Here is an 18,229-nt window from a genome sequence, read left to right on the forward strand (position 1 = left end):
CTGTATATTTTCTAGCTATAGAGAAATGTTCCTTTGAAATGTTTATCTAGTTTATATTTTGAATAGCTGTAGAGTTTTTTTTTAATTTCGTAATGAAAGTTGTATAGCTTTAGTAATTTGCATAATCTTGTTATAAACTGTACTTTCCTTTTCTCACTTTTTTTTTTTTTTTTTTGTGGTAAAAGATTTGGCTGTACCCTGGGTAGCAGTTGAAAATCTTCAGAGGTCAGAGTCCAATAAGCTGGATAAATTTGAGGCCGAAGAAGGTTTTGTAGCTGGTTTTTCTAGCCCAGAGTTGAAAATCAGACCTGCAGGTGCCTCCAACATTTGGCATTCAGAAAGTGAAAAGCAGCTAACAAAGTCTTTGAAAGGGAAAAATGAAGATGTAAATAAATCCAAAGTTAAGGTTACTAAACTAATGAAAACAATGAAAACTGAAAACACAAAAAAAATAGTAAAACAGAATTCAAAGGACTCTGTGGTCTTGGTAGGCTACAAATGTTTGAAAAACACAGCACCAGAGGATGTCTCTAAATGCTATGAAGGCAGGCCTTCATCTCATCAGAAAGGACTGGATCCTGCAATAGATGGCTTTGCTTGTGACACAAGGACCTGCACAAGGCAAATAAGTCAAAAAGAACTTAGATGTTTGCCATCTAGAACTGAACAAAAATCTGCCCAAACTGACCATGTTCTGCAAAGCCAGTGTAGCCCTGTGATCTCTCATTGTGCAAATTCTGCCATTTTTGGCAGACTTAATACCTCCCAGGCAGGTACTGGAGTTACACAGGTGGATAGCATCTTGACACCTAGAAGCACAGTTGAAGGTTGTCCTGGCTGTCAGCCAACTTCATCAGGAGTGAGGACAATTGAGGTCAAACCAAATAACAAGAATCCTTATGAAGGGGAGAAAGTAACTGTTCGTACTGGGTTGTGGGCAGAATTTTTGCAAGATGGAGAGAATTTACAGGTGCCCAACTTTCAGACCGCAGAATCTGGAAGTAAAACTAACTTGGGGGAAGAGGTATTGGTGCTTGAAAAGGACGATGTCCAAGACATGAACTTTCAACATACTGGAGATGCCTTGACAAGAATAAAAAGCAATCATTCTGCTCTTTCTACAAAAGAGACTCATGTTGCCATAAGTGGAGACATGGTTAAGTTACCAGATGTTAGTGTCATTTATGCCTCATCTAGGTTTTCAGATTCAGGTGTAGAAAGTGAACCAAGCTCTTTTGCAACACACTCCAACCCTGATGTGTTTTTTGAAACCATTCAAGGGCAAAGTGCTTACAACAGTGAAAGACTGTTTCCTCAGCTTTTACTAAAACCAGATTACATAAAAAATGCAATAGAAAGCTATTGTACTGAGAGTACTAGTGCATTGAGTGAAATACAGTCATCCCTGACATCCATAAACTCTCTACCGTCAGATGATGATGAGCTTTCACCTGATGAAAATTCAAAGATATCACTTGTACCTGAATGCCAACTAAGTGACAGCAAAACTATATTAGATCTGGGAACAATTGATTTGCCAAAATGTGATGACAGTAAAAAATCAAATATCATTTTACAGCAACAGTGTGTTGTATTTTCAGGGCATTCACACATTGAAACTGTCTCTCTGCATTCCTCACTTTCAGACATAAAAGATTCTTTACAGTTAGTTGCTTCAGATGAAGATATATCTACTGAGATGAAAAATTACAGCTCACGTGCAAACTTTGACACAGTTTTTAAGGACTCTCAAAGCCTTGATAGGCATCAGAACACTACAGAAGGAGAAACTGAATTACATTCAGAAGTTATTTATCTGGGAGAACCATGTGTTGTTTCAGGTTCAGTATCTAGTAATGCTAAGTGTAATGTAGAGAAAACAAATGAGGGAAAACATAACGAACCTTTAGAATTAAGGCAAACAACTGAGGAATTGTCAACAGTTGAAAGTGAGACTCACCCAGATGCAAATAATCTCTCATCAACCAGCAGTATCGATATTGTGAAACAAGGTCTTGTAGAAAACTACTTTGGCTCTAGAAGCAGTACAGATATTTCTGATATTTGCCCTACTGACAACAGCAATCCTGATAGTCCTCAAAAGGAAAAATCTGAAAAACAAACTGTTGGCTCTTCGCAACGGGAGGAGGAGGAGGAGGAGGAGGAGCAGGATCAAGAAATGGTTGAAAATGGGTATTATGAGGAAACGGATTATAGTAATATTTTAGATGGAGATACAAATGCTGACTTTGAGCAGAATCATGGTCTAATGGAAGAAAAAGCTTTGAGATCTGAAAGGATTGACAGCGAGCATCTAAGAGATGGAATGAATATGGCTCCTATCTGTACTCCTGGTTGTTTGTCTTTTCCCTCTGTGCTGAGAGACTCTCCTTGCAGTGTTATATGTTCTTCAAAAAGCAAATCTGATGCAATAACAAAACAGCCAGGCAGCACATCCTGCAGCTCAGCTTCACCTATTTCGTGGTATGAAAGCTCCCCCAAACCTCAAATGCTAGCGTAAGTGATCATTTTAAAACAAAGTCTCTTTAAATTTTGAAAAACTTAAAATATGGTATTCAGAGGGGAAAGAAACATGGTCTTTGATCAAGATATCTTCCAGGTTGATGAATTATGGATTTATTTTCTCCTGCACACACAGCTAACTTTTCAGGTTTTAGAGGGTTGTTAGAAAGCGTATGTTGACACAGAATTCCAGTTATCACATCTACTTATCTCACCTTGTTTGGCAAGTTTAAAGCAAAATTGAAACTTTAAGATTTATATATATTGAATACATTTACATTAAAACACATTTTAAAATGAGGAATTACAGAATAGAAATATTTCAAGATCTCAGAGAAAAGAAATATGGTGTTTTATAAAATGAAAACTTAACATAATAGGTAAAGAAAAAGGCCCCGTCATGATTTACAAAATTGTTTAAGACAACAAAACTAAAAGCTGCCCAGCATAAGTGATCAGGCAAAGTGAGGTGTAACATTCAACTTAATGGCAATTTTTTGTCATCTGTTTGTCTGTAACACAATAACTTTGGAACACTACATCCCACCAATTCCAAAATTACAGGGAATGTTTCAGGCATCCAGGGGCACAAACCTATTAATTTTTGCAGCAAATTGGAATACAGGAGAAGGCTGAGTCAGGGGAAAATCAGGGTCCCCCCACTGCTCCAGTGCTGCAGGCAAAGGAAATTCTCTGTTCCTGCCCCCTTACTGCCTACATATCAGAGGCAGCAGCTTAATTTGCCATGTGGGGACATTGTGCATAGCCCAGACTGTAACAGAAATAAGAGAGCTTTACAGGGACAGTTTGTAGGGGGGACGTGGGGACGGGGTGAGGGAGAAGTGGGGATCCAGTGAGAGAAGCATGAGGGACCAGAAGATAGGAAATGGTGGGAGGAAAAACAGGAACCTGGGGAGGTCTGGGTCGCGGTGGTAGAATCGGGGGTGGAGAGAAATGTGGGGGACGGGGACAGGTGGATGGAGGGACCTGGAGGCAAAGGGGGGAAACCGAGACCTAGAATATGGGTGAGTAGATGAGGGACAAAGCAGGACCTTTAAAGGGATTGGTTGGGGATGGGGGAGTGCTGGTGGTGTGAGAAGCAGGGACCCGGGGGGGGGGTTGGGTGGGCGTGGAAGCAGAGACACAGGGTTGGGGAGTAGAGTTGGGAAAAGGAAAACAGGAACTGGGGAGGAGAGATGGTAAGGGAGGGAGGAGAAGCCCTGGGAAGGAGGAGCAGACACTGTAGTGGTGGTGGTGGGAGTTGGAGATGGGATGGGGAGGAACACAGAGACCTGGGGGGAGGAGGGGGCAGCGGGGGGGAATAGCCAGTTATATGTGGAGGAGACATGGGGGGGGCACACAGAGGGAGGCATGAGGGAGGGGGTGATGGGACTAGCAGAGAGACCCTGAAATGAATGGGCATGGGAAGGTGGCCTACAAGGTGCTTGTGGGGCCCGGGGAGGAACAGAGGGATGTAAGAAGCCCCTGGTGGGCGCAATGTGCTCAGCCTACAGAAGCTACAGTGTGTGCAACCCGCTACTGGTAAAGAATGGGAGCATTAAAAAACTCTCCATTTACATTTATTAGAGCTATAGATGTATAGTAATTCATAAAGTCTGCATCTATACTAAGGACTATATGTACAGTAATCAAATATAAATAAGCATGAACAAGGGCACTTAGAATAGGGTTGTTTTTTATGGTGAAGTGATTTTAGCATCCCCTGCTTTCCTGACTCTCACTTGTGAGACCTCACATAATGATCTTTTTCTCTACTAACGAGGATGGTACATGGTTCCTTTTGGAGCACATCAGTGGCAATTCTTCAGTTTGTTACAAGTGGCTGCTAGTAGGCAATTCCAAGCATTGTCTCCATCCTCATCTGACGTAGAGATTGAGGCCTGGATGCAAAAAAGGAGTTAGGCCTTCCTACCATTCTTTATCCCTCTGGTACCTGCACCTAAGTACCAGTTTTAGGCTCCACTAGGATTCACAAAATTCCCACTCAGCTGCCACCTAACCCTGTAGGTGCCTAAATAACTCAGCACCTACATTTTTACAGTAAAAGTTTCCGAGATAACTATGTTTCTGCTTCTGAGTAGATGCCCTGCTACCTCCCTCAATGCACCTGGATATCTATTTCTTGCCTAAGACCCAGAGCGATTCACAAACCATGGGAGGATGATTAACATTTGGCCTCCGAAGTTGAGTGTGGGGCCCAATCCAATAGGTGTGCTAAGACGCTGCCTGCCAGATTGGGCCCCCCAGATGAGTTCACACAAAACAGCAAAGATCGGGGGAGGACGAGGATTTCTCTTGTAACTTCTAGCAAAGTGGTTAGGATACTCCCCCAGGAGGTTGGGAGGCCTCCCAGTTCAAACTCCAGTTTGATCGTAGGTCTCCCACATCTTGGATGAGTGCTCTAACCTCCAGGCTATAGAGTCATTCTCATGCTTGTATGCTCTCACTCTTGCCCTTTCTCTCTCAAAGATAATGGACTGAATAGAGACACTGGATTTATGATTTATTACAACAATCTACAATCCATTAAAACTCTTCCCCGAGCTTACCCTTTCCATGCATGACTGGGGATGTGTAACTGGCCACTTCACCTTGTATGGTCCCTTGAAATATGCTTTCACCTTGTATTTAGCTGTGACACTCTGAGTATGTTTTCCAGACCTGAAGAACTCCGTGTCAGCTTGAAAGCTTGTCTCTCTCACCGACAGAGGTTGATCCAATAAAAGATATTCCCTCACCCACCTTGTCTCTCTCTCACATGTGCACAAGAATGAGAATGACTCTAGTCTGGTGGTTAGAACAGTCATTCAGGAAACAGTCTCTCTGCTCAAATGACTGTCATGCACTATTTATCTACAGTGCAGTACTTCAACAAGAGAGATGAAGTGAGCCTCCCATCAGAATATCCCACAGCCCAATAGTTGAGCACTCACCTAAAAGGTGGCAGATTCTATTCAAATTCCTTTTACCCCTCAGGTGGAAGGGGGAATTGAACCAAATGTCTCCCATGTCCCTGGTGAGTACCCTAACAGCTGGTAAATGTTGGGAAATGTTGAAGGAGGGTCTTCTTCCCAGGACCCCATCCTCTTCTTGCTAAAACAACATAGATGCCTAACTCCAAAGACAGTTGCCAGCTGTGAATTGCTAGCAGAGATAGGTATCTCCCTGCAGTCTAGACTTAGGCTATATCTACACTACAGTACTTACAGTGGTGCACTGTAGTGCTTGTGGTGGAGATGCTCTTAGTCAACAGGAGAGATCTCTCCCATTGGCTTAATAACACTTGCCTCTGTGAAAGGAGGTGGCTATGTTGCTGTGATGCTCAGCATTGCAATGACTAATTCCTTTTGTGCAACCAGGCCTGAGTGCCTGCCTAATCCAAAGTCCAGTAAAGTTAATGGGAGTCTGTACTTACGTTGACTTCCAGTGGGCTTCAGATCAGGCTTTAAGAAAGAATTAAACCCAGTTGTATTCACATTAATATTTCATTTAGATGAATGCTGTTTATTGCACTTGACAGGAATAACTCTAGAATCTTGTGTACCTTTATGATATGCCTCAAAGCCGACCAATTTGCACAGGTGTTTGGAGGATGGAGAGCTTGTGTTTGTGGCTGGGGACTTTATTTGGGGAGAATAGGATTTCATGAGATCTGAGGTGGAAAATTTGGATTTTGGGGACTGACTACTTTTGTTGTTTTGGCACTATTATCTTGGATTGCACTTTTTTAATAATTTGTCATGGGTGCCTAAGTCTGGAATAAATGGTTTTTATGCTTTATATGAACTAAATAAATGAAATATTTAAGTAAAAAGCAGTGGAAAATTATGTTCTTGCAGACCCTACATTTATTGGATTTTAATAAGGTATATAACAGAATTATTATAGTAAGCACTGTTTTGTTCCAGTTTTCTCCAGGCTAAAGAGGAATTAAAGCAACTTAAACTCCCTGGATTTATGTATAGTGATGTTCTCAGACTGGCTTCGTCCGCACCTTATTTCAGCACAGAAGAGGATGAAGGTTCAGAAGATGGAATACATCTCATAGTCTGTGTTCATGGCCTAGATGGTATGCTGTGGTGTGCTTGTTACTGAATAACAGATCAATTGATCAAGATCAAGTTTTGGTTTTGTTGTTTTGAGCTCTGAGTTAAACCATGTTGAAACAAATATTCATTAAAATGAATTAAGAATGTGATGTTCTTCGAGCAGTGTCCCTATGAGTGCTCCAGTTCAGGTGTGCATGCACCTCTTGAACCCTTGATTGGAGATTTTTCCATTAGCAGTGCCTGTTTGGCCTGTGCCTGCACCCTGTGCCTTCTTGTCCCAGACACTGGGGCTGTATAGTAATGCGTAGGCGAACCACCCTTAGTTCCTTCTGTACCGCGTTGGTCTGAGATGGAGCTTTAGCATGTCCACTTTGAGAGTGCTTCAGCTATTTCGTATTCTAGTTTAGACTGTAGTTGTTCATTAGTATAAGTTAAAGTTAGTTAGCATTAAATAGTAAGAGGATTGTTTTCCTCCTCTTTTTCCCTTTTCGGAGCCTTGTCTTCCTGGCAGGGCATGTCATTAATGGAGTCTGTGTCCAGATCGAGGTGCCACACTTTAGGAAAGATGTGGACAAATTGGAGAGAGTCCAGGGGACATCTAAAAAAAATGGTAAAAGGTTTAGAAAATCTGACCTATGGGGAAAGATTAAGAAACTAGGCATGTTTAGTCTTGAGAAAAGACTGAAGGGGCATTTTCAAATGTGTTAAGGGATGTTATAAAGAGGATGTGATCCATTGTTCTTTATGCCCACTGAAGGTAGGAAAAGAAGTAATCTGCAGCAAGGGAGCTTTGGGTTAGTTACTCGGAGAAAGTTTCCAACTATAAGGATAGTTAAGTACTGGAATAGACTACTAAGAGAAGTTTTTTGGAATCCCCATTATTGGAGGTTTTTAAGAATAGACTAGACAGATACCTGTCAGGGATGCTCTAGGTATACTTGCTCATGCCTTAATGCAGGAGGAAGTACTCTGAAGACCTCTCGAGATCCTTCCAGCCCAACATTTCTATAATTCTTCTTCAAGTGATTGTACTTATGCATTTTGTTCTTGGTGTCTATGTGCCCACGAACAGCTGTCAAAACTTTTTCCCTCAGTGGTACTTGTTTGGCAGCTCAAGCACCATCTGCTGTTGTGTGCCATTGCGTATAGGTATAAAGGGCAGAGCTGCCCCCGGCCTCCCTCAGTTCCTTCTTACTGCCCATGATGGTCATTGGAACCCCTGTTCATTGCAGAACAATTGTGTCTCTTCTCTGTATATATGGTATAGTTGTAGTTTAGTACTTGTTATAGTTAGTAAGTGTTAGTTGTTTTGTTTTAAAAAACAAAATTTTATGTGTGTATATGTATTCTGCTGCCGGCACTGAGGCATGCTCCGGTTGCTGGGCTTCAGGCCATGAGCTTCCTGCTCAAAACCTATGCTGGTAAACGACCCACATTGTAGTTGAGTGTGAGGGAGGAGCAAATACACTGGTACCAGATTAGCTAGGAATTCAAGCCTAGGACAACAAAGAATAAGGAGGCTAGGCTGAAGTTGCTGCTAATGGAGGTGGTGATCAGACCATCCTGGGAGCTATCCTGGTCAAACCTGGTGTCAAGTGCTTAGCTTCAGTTAGAAGTGCGCCTCCACAACTGTCGGAGTCCTGGGACTCTTTCGCCTGTGCCTCGGAAGAAGTATAAATCTTCCAAAGAGTATCTGACCAGGGGAAGATCTCTACCCTCCAAGCATGGAAAGAGGGGTGAGAGGTAGTCGAGTAGAGTGCAACTGAAATCTAAGCACGCCTCCTCCAAATCAGTGTCTAATTCAGCACAATTGGCTATGTGCTGGAGAAGATACTGTTGAGTCCAGTGCCAAAAGCATCAACTTCAGCGGCATCGCAGCAGACAGATATGGTCTCAGTGCCAACTACCCCAGAGTCCTTTGCAGCAGCAAGGAATTTACTCTGTCTCTGAGTACTGGTGGTTCAGGAGTCACATCCCTCTGGACTACTGAAACAGCTGACACCAACGCCAGCGATACAGCATGCAATACTACACCAGCTGCTTATTTCCCAGATAGTCAGATCATCAGTACTGTCCTAAGGGGAAGCCAGCAATGATTGCGACTCTCTGCCCATCGCCAAGTTCTCTGCTCCAGTCCCCGGCACTGGCTTGAGCAACCCCTCCATGATTGGAGGAAGGGGAATTTCTCTTCATCTGACTCAGAAGTGGCATCTTATATCTCTCAGCGTCAGAGCAGGATCTACCGGTCCCCACCTAGATTCTCCTTCTCCACATTCCTTCGTGACCCCACAGTGGGAGCTACTGGGAACATGGCCAGGAGGTCACTGGAGTTTGGCCCCTTATCAATGGCCATTTTAGAACCCGTAGGGGTTCCCCCAACTTCTGCGTCCTCCTCTTGTCGAGCCTACTCTGTGCCTTAATCCAGGTGGGTTAGTCCTTTCACGAAGCTGCTCCATCTCAAGTGTTCGGGCCCAGTACTGAGTGTCAAGAAGAGGCGCTTAGGAAGAAGAGGAGCAGCCTGTGGAAGTTCAGCTACTTCCAGTCTTGGCTTCATGCTCACCCTCTCTGGAGAAGTTTCTTTCTTTGGAGGCAATTTCACACCTTCCTGATGATTACAAGACCTACCAGGAATTGTTAAAGAGTGTGGCTTTATACTTGGGCATTCAGATCAAGGAGGTCAGGGAGTCCTCTCATCACCTGACTGACATTTTATCAATGACAGGTCCACCTAGTGTGCAACTGCCAATCAACGAGGTGATATTAGAGCCTATGAAGACACTATGGCAGACCCCATCTTCATTGTCTTGCACCTCAAAGCATGCAGAGCAAAAGTACTATGTGTCCTCCCAAGAATTTGACTATCTTTTATTCCCACTCATCTCCAGGATTGCTGGTTGTCACAGCGGCTAATGAGAGTGCGCATCAGGCTTCCCCCCACCCCCAATCAAACGAGGCAAATAAACTGAACTTGTTTGGCATGAAGTTTTATTTTGAGTGGGGAATTGTAGCTTTGAATTGCCAACCAACAGGCTCTGCTGGGGCATTATGATTTTAATTTATGGGGCTCCATGGAGAACAGGGGTAGACTAGTAATGAGAACTTTGGTGCAGGCAGACCTGAAAGTGGTAGACTCAACGGCTAGGACCATGGCTTCTGGGGATGCTATTCGGAGAGCCTCATGCTTACAGTTTTTTGGTCTCCCCTATGAAACGCAGAATACTATTTAGGACGTGTCTCTTGAGGGTCCTTCTTTGTTCTCAGATCAGACAGACAGGAAGCTCCATGGGCTTAAGGACTGAAGGGACACTTTTAAGTCCATGGGTTTGTACATGCTTTCCCCAATCAGAAAGCACTATCATTCTCAGTAGACGCACCATTTTCCCACTCCACATCCTCATCTTGTCCTTTCAGAGAAGTCCAGAGGTTATAGGCGCAGGCCTCACCCTCCTGCTGCTTCAGCTCCAGCTCTGGGCCTTTCTAGATATCTGGTAAGTGCCAGCAGCAAGTGTGATGGGCCAGTTGGGGAGCCCATATTTCCAGACCCTGTCCCTGTTACATTTGCAAACAGTCCCACTTCCACAGTGCTTGGTCCTGAATTACTTTGGACCAGTGGGTCTTTGAGCACTGTGCAAGTGGGATATACCGTTCAATTTATATCTATCCCTCCCTTCCCCTCCTCAGGGACCACTCTCACAGGGATCTCCTCCTTCAGGAGGTACAATCTCTCCTTCAGTTGGGGGCCATAGAGGAGGTTCCGTGCTGCCACAGAGGGACGGAGTTTTATTCCCCGTTTCCTGATCCTGAAAGCAATGGGGGATTCAGATCAATTTTAGACCTGCGTCAACCCAACAAATTATTAAAGATAAAGTTTTGCATGGTCACTCTAGTTCTGTTGTCCCTGTCCTGGACCCTGGAGACTGGTATGCTACCCTTGACTTAAAAGATACCTAATTCCATGTGGCAACCAACCAAGCTCACAGGAAGTACCTCAGATTTCTGGTGAATCAAAATCATCAGTTCACTGTACTACCATTTGATCTGTCAGCAGCTCTCAACAACAAAAGTTATTGCAGTAGTAGCTGCCTTCCTCAGAAGATCAGGAGTCCAAGTTTATCCCTGTTTGAACAACTGGTTGTCAAGGGCTGATCCAGACTGCAGGTGTGGTTCAGTGTATCTCTGTTCTAGTCAACATTTACTGCTTTAGGACTGCTAGTCAATGCAGAGAAGTTTCCTCTCCCCAGTTCAGAGAACAGAGTTTATGGGGGCTGTACTAGACTTGAATCAAGCCAGAGCTTTTCTTCTGAAATCAAAGTATCAGGCAATTTGATCAGTTATTATAGATCTCAAAGCTCAACAAATCCCAAAAGCACGAAACTGTTGGAGGCTTCTGGGACATACATGGTTCAATACACCAGACTGCCCCTCAGAATTCTTCAGGGTTGGCTAGTCTCAGTCTACTCACCGAGCTGTCTCAATTTAGATATAGTGGTGAGGATACCCTCTCATGTCCCTTCCTCTCTTGACTGGCTGGACTTGTCCACCAGTGTACATATGAGTGTTCCCTTAGCCCATCTGACACCAATGCTCACATTCGTGTCAGACACATCTGCCATTGGGTTGGGGGCCCATCTGGATTCTCTACAGAATCATGGGTCTATTGTTTGCAGAGGACTTAGCTTTACACTTCAATGTCAGAAAGCTGTCAGATTTGCGTGCCATCTTGCTCCAGATCAAGGGAAACAGCCTGTTAGTCCTTACAGACAGCACACTGGCAATGTCTTACCTCAACAAGCAGAGAGGAGCCCATTTGTCTCCACTCTGTTGAGGCATCTCTGCTTTGGGAGCACTGCATTGCCAACTTGATTGATCTGGAAACTTCTTACCTACCGGGGATCCAAAATGATGTGGCAGATTACCTGAGCACATAGTTTGAGTTACCATGAGTGGTATCTTTGTCCAGATATTTCCAGATACATTAGTGAAATCTCCACTCTCACTTCCTTTATACTTGGACCTAATCTCCCTGAGATGGAGGGCGCTTCCTGCTGGCTGTCCCGGGGATTAGCTCTGCTAGCCAGTGTGCCGCCTTCTTGTGATGTCTCACTGCCTGGACCCATGTCATTCCCAAGAACCATGGCATCCTCTTCAGGACACAGCCCTCCAGCTGTGCAACACTCTGTGCTCCCCCTCTTCTGGGGGAATGTATTGGAGTCCAAGTGTCCAGCCACTTCCTCAGTGGGGATGAGGGGAGGACCCGGGCCTGCTTACTACTCCGGGTTCCAGACCAGGGACCCTGTAGATGGCAGCCACATGCTGTGTCCCCGCCAGCTTCCCCTTCCTGGGCCACGTCCCTGCAGCCCCAGCACCTTCTCCGCCCTTATCTCAGGATCTCAGCATGACAGTTTTAGCAGTCAGCCAGGAGGTGTCTTTCTCTTTCCTGATCCTATCCAGCACTTCTCTGTCCAAGGTGCTAACTTTCTTCCTCCTGCAAGGCAGCCTGGTCTCCCTCCTCAAGCTCTAGGGAACAAATAACTGCACCTGTCCTGCCCTGCAGCTCTTTTCATATGGGCCTGCCAGGCCCTGGTTGGCTGCTCATCGCAGCCCCTCTCCTATTGGCTCCCTAGGGCTCCATTAACCCCTTACAGGCCAGTGTGGGGCGGTCGCCCCATTACACTCCCAAAATCATAGTCACGTACTCCACCTGATCCTGCAATCTCTCCATTTAATTGTATAAATGCTCCATTGCTAGACATTAGAGAGCAGTCTTTCTCAAAAGAAGTTCAAGAGATCCTGCTAAATAGTAGAAAGCCTTTTACTCGGACTACTTACCTCTCTAAGTGGAGATGTTTTTCCAACAGGTCTCTCCATTACACAGTATCACCTTCCCATTCTTCCATTTAACACATACTAGATTACTTATTGGAGCTGAAACCACCAAGGTTAAGCTGTTACTTTTCTATCAAGGTACATGTGGCAGCTATTTCAACTCTCTACCCTAAAATGGATAACTGATCTGTTATTTTTGTAATGACATGTCCATAAGGTTTTTGAAAGGTCTAGTCAAATTATATCATCAGGTGCAAGACCCCATTCTCCCAGGAGATCTAAACTTAGTGTTGTCAAGACTTATGGGTCCCCATCTGAGCCTTGCTACTTACTTTCTACTACTTCTATCAGTGAAGGTGGCATTTTTGGTTGCCATCACCTCAGCCACAAGAGTAGAACAGCTGCATGCCTTAATGATCCCTATATGATCTTCTTTAAGGACAAGGTTTACTTGTGTCCTCATCTGAGGTTTATCACAAAGGTGGTGTCCTCTTGCCATATCAATCAGCCAATGTACTTACCTGTATTCTGGCCACAGCCACATTCGAGTAGGGAAGAGGAATGTATGCACACTCTGGACATCAGAAAAGCTATTGCATTCTACCTGGACAGAAGTCCTCCCAACTGTTTGTCCTTTTATTCTCTCTGCCACAGCTACAATCAGCCTCCACTCAGAAAATTTCTTCCTGGATAGCCTCCTGTATATGCATGTGCTATGACCTGGCTAATGTAACCCTGCCACAGGTCATTCAGTGAGATCACAATCGGCCTCAGTGGCTTTTTCTAGCACATGTTCCAGTTGTGGACATTTGTAGAGCCGCAAATTCATCCTCAGTCCACACATTTGCATCCCATTGTTAGGACTAGCGACAATGGTAGACTTGGACAAGTTCTACAATCTTTATTGAAATAAACTCCGAGTTTCATGGCTTGTGAGTCACCAAGAGTGGAATGCACATGTTCAATGACTCAAAGAAGAAAAAAGTTATTAACCTGTTCAATAACTGTTGTTCTTTGAGATGTGTTACACATATCCATTCCACAAACTGCCCTCCTACCCTCTACATTGAAGTTCCAGCAAAAAAGAAACTAGTGGGGCCTGGGGACAGCTCTGACCTTTATACGTGTACACAGTGATGCACAGCAGCAGAGGCTCTCGAGCCACCCAAAGGGTACCACAGAGGAAAAATGTTTCCAACAGCAGGGCACGCAGACACCAAGAGTGGAATGGATGTGTACAACACTTCTTGAAGAACAACAGTTACTGAACAGGTCAGTAACCTCTTTTTTTATAATCCATTTTGCCTTTCTACTTTACTAATCCTTATGTAGTGCTGCTTCTAACTGGTCCCTTACTCCTCTCTCCCATCCCTCAAATTCTCTAATCCTTTCTTCCTCCTCCCCCAGTCTGAGTTCATTTCACTGAATTTTATCAAAATTAGTTAGTACTTAGTTGTACTTTTTGCCTTAACATCCAGTGAATGTAAAATATTATACACATAGTCACCAAAACTTAACTACGTAAGTTCTGGGTTTTCTAAAATGGCTGTGAGCTTTGTGTCATTTCTGTAGATTGTGATTCTATCATTGTGTTTGGTTTTGCTACTACAGCATCAGAGGTCTTAATTAGTTTTAATTTTGATATGGTAAAATATAAAATTTGCAATAGTTTGCTGGGGAATGCCAGTGCTGCAGTTGTCTGTCTGTCCATTTTGTCTGTCTTGTTTCTAAATTAGTATATTTACCTTGTTAAATAGCAAGATCACTTTTGTCATAGCAAGCCTTTTAACCTTTTTTGTTTGTTTGTTTTAAGGTAATAGTGCAGATCTAAGATTAGTGAAGACTTATATTGAGCTTGGACTACCTGGCGGACGAATAGATTTTCTTATGTCTGAGAGGAACCAGGTATTTGTAAACAACAAAAGGATTTTCATACAACAAATTAAATTGTATACATTTTAAAAAAAATGTTTTCTTAAGTTACCATTATTATTGTATTGTAATAAATTTAGACCCTGATCCTGCAGAAGTATCCATATAGAGAGACTGCTTAGCCATTTTAGATAACTGTTGTAATTGGGGAGACTAAATGGTCATAAAATGGTCGATGCAAGTGAATCCCTTTGCAGAATCTGAGGTTTAATTTTATTATACACTAAGCCCTAGTTTACCCTAGGAATTGAGGTCAAATTTAGCAGCGTTAAATCGATTTAACCCTACACCTGTCCACACGACGAAGCCCTTTTTTTCGACTTAAAGGACTCTTAAAATTGATTTCCTTACTCCACCCCCAACAAGGGAATTAACCCTGAAATCGGCCTTGCCGGGTTGAATTTGGGGTACCGTGGACGCAATTAGATGGTATTGGCCTCCGGGAGCTATCCCAGAATGCTCCATTGTGACCGCTCTGGACAGCACTCTCAACTAGCATGCACTGGCCAGGGAGACAAGAAAAGGCCCGCGAACTTTTGAATTTGATTTCCTGTTTGGCCAGCGTGGCAAGCTGCAGGTGAGTGCAGAGCTCATCAGCAGAGGTGACCATGCAGCGCTCATCAGCAGAAGTGACCATGATTGAGTCCCAGAATCGCAAAAGAGCTCCAGCATGGACCAAACAGGAGGTACGGGATCTGATCGCTGTATGGGGAGAGGAATCTGTGCTATCAGAACTCCGTTCCAGTTTTCGAAATGCCAAAACATTTGTCAAAATCTCCAAGGGCATGAAGGACAGAGGCCATAACAGGGACCCGAAGCAGTGCCGTGTGAAACTTAAGGAGCTGAGGCAAGCCTACCAGAAAACCAGAGAGGCAAACGGCCGCTCCGGGTCAGAGCACAAAACATGCCGCTTCTATGATGAGCTGCATGCCATCTTAGGGGGTTCAGCCACCACTACCCCAACCATGTTGTTTGACTCCTTCAATGAAGATGGAGGCAACATGGAAGCAGGTTTTGGGGACGAGAAAGATGATGATGAGGAGGTTGTAGATAGCTCACAGCAAGCAAGTGGAGAAACCAGTTTTCCCGACAGCCAGGAACTGTTTCTCACCCTGGACCTGGAGCCAGTACCCCATGAACCCACCCAAGGCTGCCTCCCAGACCCGCCAGGCAGAGAAGGGACCTCTGGTGAGTGTACCTTTTTAAATAGTATACATGGTTTAAAAGCAAGCGTGTTTAATGATTAATTTGCCCTGGCATTCGCGGCCAGTACAGCTACTGGAAAAGTCTGTTAAAGTGTCTGGGGATGGAGCGAAAATCCTCCAGGGACATCTCCATAAAGCTCTCCTGGAAGTACTCCCAAAGCCTTTGCAAAAGGTTTCTGGGGAGGGCAGCCTTATTCCGTCCACCATGGTAGGACACTTTACCATGCCAGGCCAGTAGCACATAGTAGGGAATCATTGCAGAACAAAGCATTGTAGTGTTTGTTTGCTGGCATTCAAACAACATCCGTTCTTTATCTCTCTGTGTTATCCTCAGGAGAGTGATATCATTCATGATCACCTGGTTGAAATAGGGTGCTTTTCTTAAGGGGACATTCAGAGATGGTCTGTTCCTGCTGGGCTTTGCCTGTGGCTGAACAGAAATGTTTTCCGCTGTTAGCCACGGGGAGGGGAGAGGGGCTAGCCACGTGGTGGGGGGAGGCAAAATGCGACCTTGTAATGAAAGCACATGTGCTATGTATGTAATGTTAACAGCAAGGTTCACCATGAAAGAGTGTACCCATTGTTTTATAAAATGTGTCTTTTTAAATACCACTGTCCCTTTTTTTTCTCCACCAGCTGCATGTGTATCAAGGATCACAGGATCTTCTCCTTCCCAGAGGCTAGCGAAGATTAGAAGGCGAAAAAAATGCACTCGTGATTAAATGTTCTCTGAGCTCATGCTGTCCTCCCACACTGACAGAGCACAGATGAATGCGTGGAGGCAGACAATGTCAGAGTGCAGGAAAGCACAAAATGACCGGGAGGAGAGGTGGCGGGCTGAAGAGAGTAAGTGGCGGGCTGAAGAGAGGGCTGAAGCTGAAAGGTGGCGGCAGCTTGATGAGAAGAGGCAGGATTCAATGCTGAGGCTGCTGGAGGATCAAACTAATATGCTCCAGCATATGGCTGAGCTGCAGGAAAGGCAGCAGGAGCACAGCCCCTGTGTAACCAACCGCCCTCCACCCCAAGTTCCATAGCCTCCTCACCCAGACGCCCAAGAACGCGGTGGGGGGCCTCCGGCCACCCAGCCACTCCACCCCAGAGGATTGCCCAAGGAACAGAAGGCTGGCATTCAATAAGTTTTAACCTTTTAAAGTGCGGTGTGGCCTTGTCCTTCCCTCCTCCACCACCCCTCCTGGTGCTTTTCTCCTCCACCACCCCTCCCAGGCTACCTTGGCAGTTATCCCCCTATTTGTATGATGAATTAATAAAGAATCCATGAATCAGCAATGACTTTATTGCCTCTGCAAGCGGAGATCGAAGGGAAGAGGGGAGGGTGGTTAGCTTACAGGGAAGCAGAGTGAACCAAGGGGGTGGGAGGATTCATCAAGGAGAAACAAACAGAACTTTCACACCGTAGCCTGGCCAGTCATGAAACTGGTTTTCAAAGCTTCTCTGATGCGCACCACGCCCTCCTGTGCTCTTCTAACAGCCCTGGTGTCTGGCTGCACGTAACCAGCGGCCAGGCAATTTGCCTCAACCTCCCACCCCGCCATAAACGTTTCCCCCTTACTCTCACAGATATTGTGGAGCACACAGCAAGCAGTAATAACAGTGGGAATATTGGTTTTGCTGAGGTCTAACCGAGTCCATAAACTGCGCCAGCGCGCTTTTAATCATCCAAATGCACATTCTACCACCATTCTGCACTTGCTCAGCCTTAGTTGAACAGCTCCTGACTACTGTCCAGGCTGCCTGTGTACGGCTTCATGAGCCATGGCATTAAGGAGTAGGCTGGGTCCCCAAGGATAACTATATGCATTTCAACATTCCCAATGGTTATTTTCTGGTCTGGGAATAAAGTCCCTTCCTGCAGCTTTTGAAACAGACCACAGTTCCTGAAGATGCGAGCGTCATGTACCTTTCCCGGCCATCCCATGTTGATATTGGCGAAACGTCCCTTGTGATCCACCAGTGCTTGCAGCACTATTGAAAAGTACCCCATGCGGTTTATGTACTCGCCGGCTTGGTGCTCCGGTGCCAACATAGGCATATGGGTTCCGTCTATGGCCCCACCACAGTTAGGGAATCCCATTGCAGCAAAGCCATCCACTATGACCTGCACATTTCCCAGAATCACTACCCTTGATATCAGCAGCGCAGTTATTAGCATTGGCTACCTGCATCACAGCAGCCCCCACAGTAGATTTGCCCACTCCAAATTGATTCCCGACTGACGGGTAGCTGTCTGGCATTGCAAGCTTCCACGGGGCTATTGCCACTCATTTCTCAACTGTGAGGGCTGCTCTCACCTTGGTATTCTTGCGCCTCAGGGCAGGGGAAAGCAAGTCACAAAGTTCCATGAAAATGCCCTTACACATGCAAAAGTTTCGCAGCCACTGGGAATCGTCCCAGACCTGCAACACTTTGCAGTCCCACCAGTCTTTGCTTGTTTCCCAGGCCCAGAATTGGCGTTCCACAACATGAACCTGCCCCATTAGCACCATGATGCCCACATTGCCAGGGCCCGTGCTTTGAGATAAGTCTGTGTCCATGTCTTCATCACTCTCGTCACCGCGCTGACATCGCCTACTCGCCCGGTTTCGCTTTGCCAGGTTCTGGTGCTGCATATACTGGTGGATAATGCGTGTGGTGTTTAATGTGCTCCTAATTGCC

General features: G+C 45.0%; 1 protein-coding gene across 8 annotated transcripts in view; it reads left to right on the forward strand.

Annotated features, from left to right (window-relative positions):
* FAM135A (family with sequence similarity 135 member A) overlaps positions 1-18,229 on the forward strand; it is a 140,046-nt gene that overhangs the window by 100,004 nt on the left and 21,813 nt on the right. For 7 of the 8 annotated variants that reach the window (XM_048845998.2, XM_048845999.2, XM_075126515.1 and 4 more), the window contains 3 exons: positions 186-2,517; positions 6,453-6,613; positions 14,233-14,324. In XM_048845998.2, coding sequence (XP_048701955.2) covers positions 186-2,517; positions 6,453-6,613; positions 14,233-14,324 — 2,585 coding nt within the window. Of the gene's footprint in view, positions 1-185; positions 2,518-6,452; positions 6,614-14,232; positions 14,325-14,913; positions 15,540-16,192; positions 16,844-18,229 lie in introns of those variants that run through there. The other variant, XR_012667589.1, reaches the window with a different exon arrangement.

Source organism: Caretta caretta, chromosome 3 (genome assembly GCF_965140235.1).
Source record: "Caretta caretta isolate rCarCar2 chromosome 3, rCarCar1.hap1, whole genome shotgun sequence".
Lineage (NCBI taxonomy): Eukaryota > Metazoa > Chordata > Testudines > Cheloniidae > Caretta > Caretta caretta.